General features: G+C 39.2%; 2 protein-coding genes across 2 annotated transcripts in view; both read right to left on the bottom strand.

The window, feature by feature from the left end:
- LOC125861213 (uncharacterized) overlaps nucleotides 1-12,819 on the bottom strand; it is a 196,212-nt gene that overhangs the window by 28,296 nt on the left and 155,097 nt on the right. The gene's annotated exons all lie outside the window — the stretch shown is intronic.
- LOC125861211 (peptidyl-tRNA hydrolase, mitochondrial-like) lies at nucleotides 8,362-11,402 on the bottom strand. Its single transcript, XM_049541154.1, has 8 exons — nucleotides 11,047-11,402; nucleotides 10,879-10,963; nucleotides 10,066-10,133; nucleotides 9,927-9,977; nucleotides 9,784-9,857; nucleotides 8,860-8,918; nucleotides 8,711-8,787; nucleotides 8,362-8,629 (listed from the first exon to the last, which is right to left on the bottom strand). Exons 1-8 carry the CDS (start codon nucleotides 11,359-11,361, stop codon nucleotides 8,522-8,524), a joined length of 837 nt encoding a protein of 278 aa, XP_049397111.1. The 5' UTR covers nucleotides 11,362-11,402; the 3' UTR covers nucleotides 8,362-8,521.

Genomic DNA, 12,819 nt, shown 5'->3' with positions numbered 1-12,819 from the left:
TGTATTTGAAAAACCTTAAAAACCTTTTGATTGGGTTCCTTGAAAGAAAGAATAATCAAGGATAAGGATCCCCATACCTCTAAGTTGAAAACCCACGAAAATTGAAGAAGAAGCACTCGAAATCTTCAATCCTAGCTCCAACTCCTCTTCTTCCTTGAGTTAGAGAGAAATATATGAAAGGAGATGGGTTTCTTTTTAATCCTAAGAGGAGTGGCTTAAATGAAAGGAATTAAGTCATAAAAAGGTCTTATAGTTGCTAGGAAAAGAATAAAATAACATAGGGTCAATTTTGGAAAAGGACTAAGGACCCATAAAGTCTTAACTTAAAAATTCTACCCTTTCCCGTCTTAGTTCGCCCTTTTTTTTCAGCCTGACGGTGCTTCATATTTTGGGCATAACTTTTTACTCCAAGGTCGGAATTGGGCAAACTCGGTGCTGTTGGAAAGAGGACTCAAAGACCTTTAATTGGATAGGTAAAGGTCCACCTAATTAATTTTGAGCTAAAAGATATGGCCATTTAAAGTTGACCCTTACAACTCACTAGTTCAAATGACTAGTTTCCGGACGTCACGGTCATTTCCATCATTTCATCAAGTTCTCAACTCCAAACTCACATGTGAGTCTCTAGTTTCACTAGTTCATTTTTAGGGTCGTTACAGTTAAATATGTGGTTTGAGTCTGTAACTTTTGGCGAGAAGCCTGATGTCGCCGAAAGCACTCACCGAAAGTACTCTTGATTGCTCTTTATTTGCACGCCTGAAACCCTTGTTGCACTGTAACTTTCGGCGGACAAACGTTTGCTCGCCGAAAGTAGTTGACGATTCACTGAAGGGCCTTCATATCACCGACTTGCCATAATTTTTAAGCCAATCCCTTCGGCGAGCCCGACTTAGCTCACCAAAGAGGTTCGGCGACTTGCCGAATGGATCAGCGAGTCTGTTTGCAATCGATTTTCTGTGCTTATGTTTGATTTTCTCCTAATTTGTTCCGATCTTTTGTAGATATGGTACTTACAAATCTAACCACACAACCTTAGAAGAAAGCAAATGGCATAATCATAAACGGGAGGGGGTAAAATCCTCCAAAGAGGAAAGGAAAAGAACTCTCACCGGGAGATAAAGGCAAAAGGAAGAAGCACATAGCTAGGAAATGAGTAGCTATTGAAACCCATGTGTAATTTTCTGAACCAAAAGACGAGGAGCCTTTGACTCATCGAAGGAGTAGACGCTAGGCTAGATTTCAATCCCCGTCTACTACAGTTCCCGCAACTGCCACCCCTCCTGAAACATATTCAGTGCCACCTCAGGAACCTCCAGTGGCCCCTGCACCCCCTATCATTCCTCCACCTAGACTGCTGAACAGATTGAAAGGTGATGGGGTACGAACCATCCTAGAGGAAACTATTATCAATGGAGGGCCTGGAAGGCAAGTATCCCGATGTGATTGACACCTTCCGATACTATGAGTTTGAGCAGTTCACAAGGCCCCAAGGCCCTTACATTCCTTCTTAGGTTAGGGAATTTTACACAGCTTATGGGGAGTTGGTGCCCAAGAACAAGAAGAAGGCAAGTGAGTTTAAACCGGTAAAGTAGGTCATGGTCAGAGTCAAGGAAATTGAGTGACACAACAAGTATATTAACACTATATTGGGTAGACCGCTGCATTCTGTACTTCCTTAAGATGGGTTGCCTATTGTTCAGTCCCTAGATGATTCGAAGGGTTGGTTAGCTCCTTTGATTTCTGACACCACCCCGAGGTGGATCGAGGTAGGAGCCCCTATTGAAAAGAGGGAGTTGAACATTGCTGCTAGGTTCTGGCTTGGCTTCATCAGCAGCACCATAATGCCATCCCAGAACGAGTCCATTTTGTGCCATCCTAAGGAAGCTTGCCTTGGTTCTATCATGTCTAGGAGACGCATTGACCTGGTACTGCTGATTTCACAAGAGATGGCCATTAGAGCCAAATAGAAGCTGACTTCTCTGCTATTTCCAGTCTTGATCACCGAGTTGTACCAGTGTGCTGGAGTACCTCGGGACACTACGAGGGATATTGAGATCACCCCGTCTTCCTCAATTGACATTCGGCGTATTGAGGCTGAGTACACACGAGAGGAGGTTGACAGGAGGAGAGTAGCTCTGACAGATACTTCCCCCGAGGTTAATGTTGACATGTTACAAACAGAGGCATATTCGCCGACTTCGGCCTTTGTGCCTTCAGGTACACTTGCCCCTTCCTCTTCTTCACAGGTCCCAGGTGTTTCATCATCCTCCCAGCCCGCCAAGATTACTCAGGCGATGATACTGAAAATGGGGAATATGGCCTATTCAGCTGATGTGAGGGTGACTCGATTGGAGAGATCCATCCCAGGGATGATTGGCAGTGCTATCTTGGCTACACTGACCCCCCTTAGGGCCTCTGTTGATGATCTGGCTACTAGAGTAGCTACTTGTGAGAGTAGACATGGGGAAATATCTAAAGTTTCAGCTTTAAAAGTTGAAGTAGCAGATTTGAGGAAGGGCGTAGACTATTTGAAGTCTATCAATTTCACTTCATTGATGCGGTGTGCATACGGCGAGGATGTTCCTGAGACCTTGGGGATTCCTCTGGCTACCACCGGAGATGTGCAGAGGGGTGGCAGAGCAAATGAGAAGTCGGATGTAGAAACCAACAAGGAGCTGATAGCAGTACATGAGGAGGAGATGAGAGAGAGCCGAGATGAGAGCATATTGAGAGATTTGCCAGATCTTGTGGAGACGGTTGTGCAGCCGGTGACCCAGACATCGCCGATTGAGATGTCCACAGCAACTCCTGGTTGATCTGGCACTGCTATTCCTTCTGCGGTTACTCCGGGCACTGATGCCCATATTCAGAGTGCTACACTAAGCACTAAGGCCCCGACAGATGGAGCGACTGTGTAGACAGGACCTTTCTTTACCTCCCTCTCTATCTTAGTTACTTTTACTTTTGGATACTTTCATTCACATTTGAGGACAAATGACTTTTGTTTGTGGTAGGGTGGGGCCCACCTTTGCGCATATTTATTTTGATTATATATTTTGGGCTGTGAGCTATTACTGTGTTATTACACTGCTTTGTTTGTGGACGTTTGAGCTTGTGGCTCCGCATTTTAAATTGCAAATGATTTTGACCTTTTCGAAACTTTTTTGCCACCCCTTGTGTGATTGAATATGGATGTTCTTTTGCAAAATTTGAGTCTCGATTCCGATCAGTACGAATGGCTTGAATAGTGTTCTGAATCGAATGAACATGAATGTGCGGCTACGATGAGGCCAAATGAAGTTGTATAGACAATATATGAACTCTTTGCATCTCGTTATGACTCGCCTAGTATTGAATTGAGTCTCTTGTGATGATCATTGCACACTAGCGAAAGTGTGGAGTCTTGTTTGACTGTAGTATCAATGCCTAGTGTGATGAGCTTACTTTGAAACATGCATGGTAGATCCTAGAATTTGCCCCATTGGTTCGGTCGACTAGGTAAGGCTATCTCTTGATATGATCTTAGCCAACTTTAAAGAGTGTGAGCCAATTTGACATATACCTCTTTGTGGCCTACCTTGTGAGCATGTGTGAACCTCTTTGTAACACCCTTTGAGCCTTACCTTTCTTTGGAAGAAACTTGATGTAATCATAACCTTTCTTTATCCATTACCCATAATCCTCATGAAGTTGTGGTTAGTTTGAATAGCCAACTTAGGTCAAATGCCTAAGTTTGGGTGTGGTGAAAAGAAAAGGTAAATCAAGAAGTGCAAGAAAGTCCTTCTTACCCATGATTTTGAGAGAAATGGAACCCCTCCATAAAAAATAAAAAAAATAAAAAGAAAAGAGAAAGGAAAAGAAAAAGAATGAAAAAGTTGAGGAATAAAGTGTGAAGATATAAAGAAAATGGGGTTTCCAAAAATCCAGTGAATAATGGGGACTTATGAGCAGATGAAGGAAGAGGAAAAGAAGTGTTGTGAATGCCACATCTTATGAGGATAAAAGTCACTAAGCCTAAATGACCATACCTTTGCACTCAGCCCCATTACAAGCCTTGAAAAGACCTTTTTGATCTTGAGTGAGCTGAAACAAATGTTGATCGGAAAATACGGGCACACTTATGGGTGAAAGTATGCATCGTGTTCATCTTTTTAAGTGTGAGCGTTGCATTCGATTCCGAATCTTTAAATTGCATACCATTGTGTGAGAATATGGAATCATTCCTTGTGTGAGGGCATTTGAACACTTTGGTTGAGCTTGAACTTGTATTTGAAGCAAGTATTGTGAGCATGAGATTCTTTGATATTGCTGAGTCACAACTTGAATCTTTGAGTGCACATTTGATCTTTGCATAAGTAAATTGAGTCTTGTGTAGCACTGTTCGAGACACCCTTTTTGAACGACTGAACTTGAGTTTGCTTAAGGACAAGCAAAAGTTTAAGTTGGGGGTGTTGATGAGTCCACAAATTTGACTCATTTAGGGCTATGTTTTTGATAGAACTAGTGTCCTCAAATGCATATTTTGTCTCAATATTTGATGAAAATTCTTAAGTTTCAGGTATTTGGAGTTTGAGGGAAAACATGGACACTACTTAGCAAAAAGGAACAAAGGCAGCTGAAAGAACGAAGAAATGAAGATCTGAGAATCGTCGAACCCATTCGGCGAGTCGCCAAAAGGTCTTATCCTCGCCTTTTGTTCCAGTGTGCTGAGCCCTGAAGGAAAAGATCAAATCAGCGGTGAAATGAAGCAGTCGACGTGTCGCCGAGCAGTTCCGCGAAGCAGTACTATACCGCCCAATGATCCAGGATGCAAAGATGCTGAAGGCAAGAGTTGAAAGGCGATGAAGCAAACCAAAGGGTGGATCGCCGAGTGTATCGGCGATCCTAACTAACTGCGCCGAATGGCTCATTTGCAGCATATTTTCTGAAACTATAAATACTAGTTCAATTTTTATTCTTAGTAGTCAGTTTTAGTTGTATTAAGTTTAGAATACAATTTTGAGAGACAATATTCTCTCTAAATTTGGAGAGGGTTTTTGAAGAACTTGAAGATTCAAAGTGTTTCAACTCCAAGATTTTGGACTTGGGTCTTGTGGATTTTTCACTCTTGACTTGTTTTAAGACTTAATCTTGCATACCCATTGATGGAAACTGAGATTGGTATAACTTTTTATCTCTTTTACATGTCTAAAATCCCAATTCTTGGGGTGTGATTTTGTGAATATGGGTTAGATTATCTGTTGGGTCTTGCTTGTTGATGGTTTATTTGTTGTTTAGATATGATTTCGTTTAGTAGTTGTGGTGGAACTTAATGAAATTTTAGTTGCAAATACGATTTCACCTTTGTGTTTTCGGCTTGCTCGATAGAGAGGTCGTAAAACTAAGACTACTAAATTGATTGTCGGTGAGATTGGGTCGACATGAGGTTCAGCTCGAGAGAGTGAACCCTAGTCCTTCTCCCACACACTCAGCTCGAGAGAGTGAGTGGTCTAAGGCGGAGGTTGTGCTTAAAGAGGCAACTCGGTGTTCAAGAGAAACCGGGTTGATTCGGGGTAAGTTGCTTGAGAGAGAATTTACCCCCACTATAGTCTAGCCTAGTCACAAATATTCAACGAATTTACTATCAAAATCATGTACTCAATAGTCTAGTTTATCACGTATTCCTATCACATCCCAAGAATCCCGTCTTCATATTCGTATCTCTATTTATTTTTGTTGATTTTTCTCTTTACTTGTTTAGAAACCCCCCATTGATATTTGACACTCGTGTCAAACCCTGTAATTTGTCATGTCTTCATTCGATAAATTCTTTAGCTACGGTTAGCTTTAGCACTTTTGCACTTTCGCACTTAACCACTAATTTTCAGGAACTGCTCCCTTGGGACTCGACCCCAACCCTTGGTTGGGTTACTTTACTATTGTATAATCGTAGACACTTGCATTGGAAGTTGTGTCTTGATTACGCAAATATCAGAGGACATAATGGAAAACAAGATATGCATGACCAAGCTAAAACATAGTAAAACCTTTAAAGAAGAATCAAATATCATGAACATGGTCAATTCATCTAAAAATTATATTGAAAGCTTCATAAAATACTTAAGAACAACTTAATTTGTTTTGTGGGATGTTTACTATTAACTGACATAGACCACGTGAGCTAAAACATTAAATCTGATGTCTTGCTCCCACACCGAAAAGAGATGTCCTTGCTTGCCAAGTCAAAGACCTTAAACTTCTAGCTTAGGTGGATCCACTAGTTATGCCACTTAAGACTATCCTATGGGGCACATAGTTAGGGGAAAAATTCTACTAAAGACCCAACCTCTACTAACGGGAGAGCCTACATCTCAATATTCTCTCGGTGCTAAGTAAAATCCCAATGGAATAGTCATAAACATATACATATCATCATACATGAAAAAGCATAATTAAGTTACCAATCCAAGCTTAAATTATCATAGAGTAGCTCCTTAAACCATGTGCGAGAAAATCTTTCACTAAATCATGATTTCTTAATGTAAGAAAATCTTTCACAATTCATACATATATGAGAAAACCCTTTTCACCATTTCATTGATGCTTATCTTAAAGCAACCTAAATCATAAAATATTCATTTTCATAAATCATGCATATCTTTCATGGAAACATCATAGATTCATAGATTCTTCATAAATTCATGTCTTTAAGACTTCATAGTCAAAATCATGAATAATGCGGGAGTTCATGCAAAATCAATTGGAAAGCAAGTAATTTGAGTCATAACAATGTAGTCAAACAATTGAATCAACACAATTAGAACCCATGAAGAGTTGAATGAAAACCTAATCAATTTGATGAAATTGAACTTGGAGAATTGAGAAATCCTTGGGGCTCAATGGGTGAATGAAACTCATTGATGAAACCCTACATACCTTGAGGATCGCCCAGAAGCAATAGAGGAATATGAGACTTGAAGCTTGAAACCCTAGTCTTCTTCTTGGGCTTTGAGAGAGAATTGGGGAAGATTAATGTGGATAGGATTTGGGGATTTGAGTGAATGAGAGAGTTGGGGTAATTTTAGGAGTATAAGAGTAGTTATAGGTCTTAGAATTAGGATCAAAATGACATAGTATAGGTATTACATGCATAGGAAAAGACCCAAATACCCTTAAGAAATAACTGTCGAATAGTCCTAAGGTTTGGACATATGGTCGGGAAATCTTTCTACAACCCGTACTGGTCATCCGTAGAACCAACTTCAAAAACCCAAAATTCACCTTAGTTTTCACAAGACCTTTCTACGGACCGTCTAATTTTCCTACGGTCTGTAGACCCTATCCGTAGAACTCAAATTCAAGTCCAAAATTTTACTAAGTCTGGGACCCTTCTACGAAACCCATCTACAACCCGTAGTCCAAACGACAACCCATCCAATTCACTCGTAGGTCAAACTTCAGAAATTTGAATTTCCCAAATCTCAACTTCATTCCTACGAGTGTCATCTACGACCCGTAGACTGGTTTCGTAGGACACAACTAGTAGCCAAAACATGAAGTCCTTTCCTTTCCCAATTTCCGAGGTGTTACAAACATCCTGGATGACATTGGCTTGGGTGTTAGCAATGTTGATTTCTCCATCATTTGCATTTCCTTGATCACAATCTTACTCTGATACCACATTGTTGAATCATTAGTCTTCTCAATTTGCACAACTTGCTTAGGATTTTGCTATGTCAAGTAAACCTAGATTACTAAACTCAAGATGGTTAAAGGAATAGTAGATAAGGAAGACCAGAGAAATTTGTTGTAGGAAACTTTTGTATTAGAGAGAACTTGATTGATTTGATTGACAAATTCACAATTTATTAGCCATATTTGTTATGTAAGTCCTTCTACATTTACAAGTAATCTCCTCTCAACAATATTTAAAGACCTTCCTAAATATTTCATAAGAATATAAAGTCTTTCCAAGAGAACTTCCCATGTCTCGAGAATTTTTCCACAAATGCTAGCATTTATTGTGTAAGCATACCACATGGCAAAAAGATGTGTCAAGTGACAGCTACAAATTATTAGAACCAAAAGCATGGGTAAGTTCATATGAAAATTGATTCGTTCTGGAATGTTCAATTGGTTACATGTGAGATCCGCAGGCACAAAATAAATGCTATTCCTATTGTACCAAGTAGACAAATACAAAGTACGTAATTACATATTACGTTTATGAAAAGAATTGAAATGTAAATCATCTATTTGTCTTCTTGTACAAAGAGTGCAAATTCATTATAAGTACTTACAACAAACTAATGCAAGTTCAAAATTACAGTGGCAAAGGGGACCACCCAAAGAATAAAATAAAATAAGTAGAAAACTCTATGAAAAGATCATTAACAAAAATGTTTTAACATGATTTTATGGCGCCATACTAAAGTATTTTAGTATACAAACTATATTTCTGTATTCTGACAAGCCATAATCAGTTGGGGGACCTTTCTCCCATCAATCCCCAAACTCTGGAAAAATGAATGAATTCCCTAACCTAAACTGTCAAGGGTTTGGAACTATTCACAAATGTGGCACTTTTGTCGAAGCCCTCGAGCACTAGAATTCTCATTGCTTCCAAACCATTCTGTAGTGTAAAGTCCAACTGCATTTTTTTAAAAAAAAGCATCATCAATATGGGGTTGTGCTCCTGAAGTTACTTAGAATAATAAGAAAAAGCAAGTACCTCTTCACGTTCTTGTCGATTAAATGTGCGAAGAACAAAACTTGCCGGATCCATTTTCCCTGGAGGCCTCCCAATGCCTAAAGAAAATATCAAGTTTTAAAACTATAATAACATACATAAATAAAGTACTTAAAGATCTGAGGAAATACCTATTCGCAAACGGGGAAAATCACGGTTCCCTTTAAGATGGTTCATAATGCTCCTCATCCTTTACAACATAAAACAGGAGATTACTCATGAGTCATGCCAGTATTCATGAAACAGAGAGTGCAGAAATATATCTAATCTAAGAGTATTGTACAAACAAATTCTTCAGATCACCAGGTTTTCCTATTTCATTTTTCACCTTTTTTGGTTCATGGTCCTTATTCTAAATCTTTCCAGATAGTCTTAAAAGTATACCCTCAATTTTTTTATATATTCACTTAAATCGCTAGGGAGAGAAATTCACATGTATCTAGAGCTTCATAATCCATGTATCACAAGCCCCAAAGCTCTCGTCTAGTGGTTGAGAACGTAATGCATGATGTGTGGATTAGGCACATGTCACGGGTTCGAACTGCACACCACTAGCTCTAGGGGAATTCACGTTTATCAGTAAGAGAAAAATCATATGTTTGATTCTCACTTAGAGCCAGGAGACAAACAGTCAACAAGCAGTTTTGAGTCCAGCTCAAAGGTGATAATTTGTGTGTGAAGACTTATGGTAAATTTGCCGTCCACAAAACTCTTGCCTACCAAGTAAATGTGTAAAACAATGAGGAATTGAGGATGAAAGCCAAAAACTAGCAAAACTCAACTATTAGATCAATAGACCTGCTTGACTTGTGCAACTATGCAAATTCATGAATCTGTCATTACGTCTTCTACACACTTTGATAATCAACCACAAGCAGTTTATGAGGAGTGAACTTGCTTCTAAATCTTCAATCAATTACAATCTACATTATTCAAGCATTAAATACCCAAGCTAATAGCAGAAACTAAAATCTGGAATTGACTTCAGAATCATTAAGCACGTGAATCGTGATGAAGGTTCTAAGATAAAGGAAACTTTCTAAAATAAAGATTACCCATTGTGTCCTCCATGACCACCTTTTGGCAATAACCGCAACTTTGCAAAAGGCAAATCTAAGTCGTCAAAAACCTGCAGTTATAAAGTTTTACTTAGAAGTTGTTACAAAGATAAGATCTATGCTCAACTGTCATAGCTTACCACAAGAACTTGCTTCAGTGGAATCTTATAATATGAAACGATTGCCCCAACCTGTGAAATAGTGTAAATATCAATTTTATGTTACTTGGTGGATGGAAGTTACAAGAGATATAGGTCATGCTAAGATGAGTGAACTTACAGACTCACCACTTGCATTCATGAATGTTTGAGGCTTAGCAAGCATAATTGGAACATCTCCAATGAAACCTAGATAGCAAAAGAACCCAACAAACATGAAAAAGATCCTAAAAACTAAAGAGCAAATTTGAACGACTGAGTTATTTATCGGACCTGTTCCTTCTTTCCAGGTCCATATTTGAAAAAAGTTTGGTTAAATAATCTACCCTATTAACATAGCATGTCAATGCAGCTCGCCAAAAAATAGCCAAATATCAGCATTAAAGGTATAATGTTTAATGAGAAAGAAGATCTCAATGCAACACGGCAAGCCTGCTAGCTTCAATAATTAGCTAAGTTAAATGGAGTAACCGACAAGGGTGTGTGTAAATTCTTTTGCTAATTTAAGTGCATTTTGAAGAACGTAGAGGAAGCATCTACATAATTGGAACGAATACAACAAAAGAACTGCCCATGTAACAAAGGTTATCATCAACAAACGGATTACTATCATTATTACTAATTTGATAACCAATAAATCTGAGCACCGGTGGACACAATTTGCAACTCGGTGAAAAATCACCTCCCCCGACCCTTCTACACTTATATACCAGGCTTGGCCGCTTAGGTTTGAACCCCCAAGGTGGACCTAACCCCACATATCACGGGCTGTGCTCTTACCACTAGACCAATGTTTGCGAATGTTATAACTTAATCAGCAAACAGCTACAAATTATTAGAACCAAAAACAGACTAGTAAATGCAATAATGTTAGACAAGATCACTATATAACAAGATAGAAGGATAACTCTTGAATCAAGGAAAAAAAAAGTACCTTTTCCAAATTGAGCTTTGAAGGAAACACTGCCCATTGATATTCCTTCAGCATCAGCTATAGTATCTATCATCTCAAAACCTACCTGCCAAATCAAATAATCAACTCATTACATACATAAAAAATCATTAGGAACATCTAACACAGAAGAAAATTAAGAGAACGCACGTTGTGACGGGTGCCAGCGTATCGTTTCCCAGGGTTACCAAGGCCAACAATGAGCCATGGCTGTGGCTTTGGTTTCGGTTTCTCCGGCTGAGGCGCGGATATTGCCGGTGTGTCTGGTGGGGAGGTTGAGGTAATCATTGAACAAGATATTTGGTGTAAAGAGCCGGTCGCGGCGGTGTTGCTCATCCAACCCCTCCGATACGAGGATGAATTTAGGGTTTTGGCCACGGAGGAGGAGGAGAAAAGGCAGCGGCCGCGGCGGCAGAGGACCGTCGCCGATGATGCAGTGCTAGAAATTACACATGCTAGTTTCATTGTGCTTACTATATGTTAAAGGGAGTTGGTGGAAACCGAATTTAGAACAGAAACGGATTGGTTGAATTGGAATTGCAACACCATGGCGGCCAACGACGACGTTTTGTGTTTTCTAAAAAGAAAAAAAGACAATGTATTAAAAAAATAGATGGAAAAGAATAAAAGATGTCCTTAAACTTTTTGAATTTTGAAATTTAACAAAAATGCTCTCGATTAATGATTTTGTTTAGAAATGTTTCTTTTGCTAATTGTTTGTCAAAAAAATGCTCCTATTATTAACATCATTGATATTTTTTAACCTAATAAAAATTAGGAAAAATTACCCAGGCTTAATATTACAGCCTTTAGATGTATTTTTTTTTATAGAGGAATTTCCACATATAGCCACTTAAAAATAGTCTAATTAACTCTCCATAACTATATTTTGATAATTACAATTCGTAGCTACATGTTATAGGGAGGAGAGGCGAGCGAGACTAGGAGAGAGATGAGATAGGCGAGCGAGAGAGGGCAAAGAGTGGGAGAGAGGCGAGCGAGACTGGGAGAGGGAGGAGAGAGGCGAGCGAGACTGGGAGAGGGAGGAGAGAGGAGAGCGACACTGGGAGAGGGAGGAGAGAGGCAAGCGAGATTAGGAGAGGGAGGAGAGAGGCGAGCGAGAGAGGGCAGAGAGTGGGAGAGAGGTGAATTGTATATGTATATCGGTTAGATAATTGTATATTATACATATGCATTTGTATATATGGCAAGCGAGATTGGGAGAAGGAGGAGAGAGGTGAATTGTATATGTATATTGGTTAGATAATTGTATATTATACATATGTATTTGCATATTCTGGAGAATTATACATATACAAATGTGACTAATTATATAAACTCGAAGTCAGCTCACGTAATTATTGCATAATGTTAGTCGCGAGTGGTAATTATAGCAAACTATAGCTATGATGAGTAATTAAGTAGGTTAAGTTTGCCTAANCATCATCACCAACTCCTTTCTAGCCACAACACGCTCTACCTCATATGATGGAATCTTCACAACTCATCACTTCTTAGTCTACCCATAAGGGAAAACTCCTCATTACTAACTTACTAGGTACATGACTATAGTAACATAGCTTATCACAACACCATCTCCCTTACTTAGATTACTAAACCTCTACATACTTTCCTCTAACTCTGGGCTCTTTCACTGCTATTGCTCATGATCTCATAACCCCTTTTACCCTTCAGTGTGAAAATACTACCCAAGCTCTAAACATACTTCCTCAAAAGGATCTCAGCTGAACCAAGTCTTAAGGAAAAAAGTACAACTCGCTTTTAGCTCAAACGCATGATTTATATGAATATTAGTTTATTACTCTGAAACTGAACACTTAACTTACTCTTGCAGAGCATAGCATGAGTACCAAAACAACAGGTACTCAGTAGGCATCATAGACCGACTGAGCAAAAAGGGTA

Source organism: Solanum stenotomum, chromosome 4 (genome assembly GCF_019186545.1).
Source record: "Solanum stenotomum isolate F172 chromosome 4, ASM1918654v1, whole genome shotgun sequence".
Classification (NCBI taxonomy): Eukaryota; Viridiplantae; Streptophyta; class Magnoliopsida; order Solanales; family Solanaceae; genus Solanum; species Solanum stenotomum.
This window is presented reverse-complemented; position numbering and strand designations above follow the sequence as displayed.

Bases quoted from the DNA above. Each gene is read 5' to 3' on its own strand.
- LOC125861211 (XM_049541154.1), bottom strand. From the start codon at position 11,361: ATGAAACTAGCATGTGTAATTTCTAGCACTGCATCATCGGCGACGGTC. The intron at 9,978-10,065 runs GTAAGTTCACTC...ACTATTTCACAG, and splicing joins TGAATGCAAGTGGTGAGTCT to GTTGGGGCAATCGTTTCATA. The intron at 9,858-9,926 runs GTAAGCTATGAC...TTATAACTGCAG, and splicing joins CACTGAAGCAAGTTCTTGTG to GTTTTTGACGACTTAGATTT.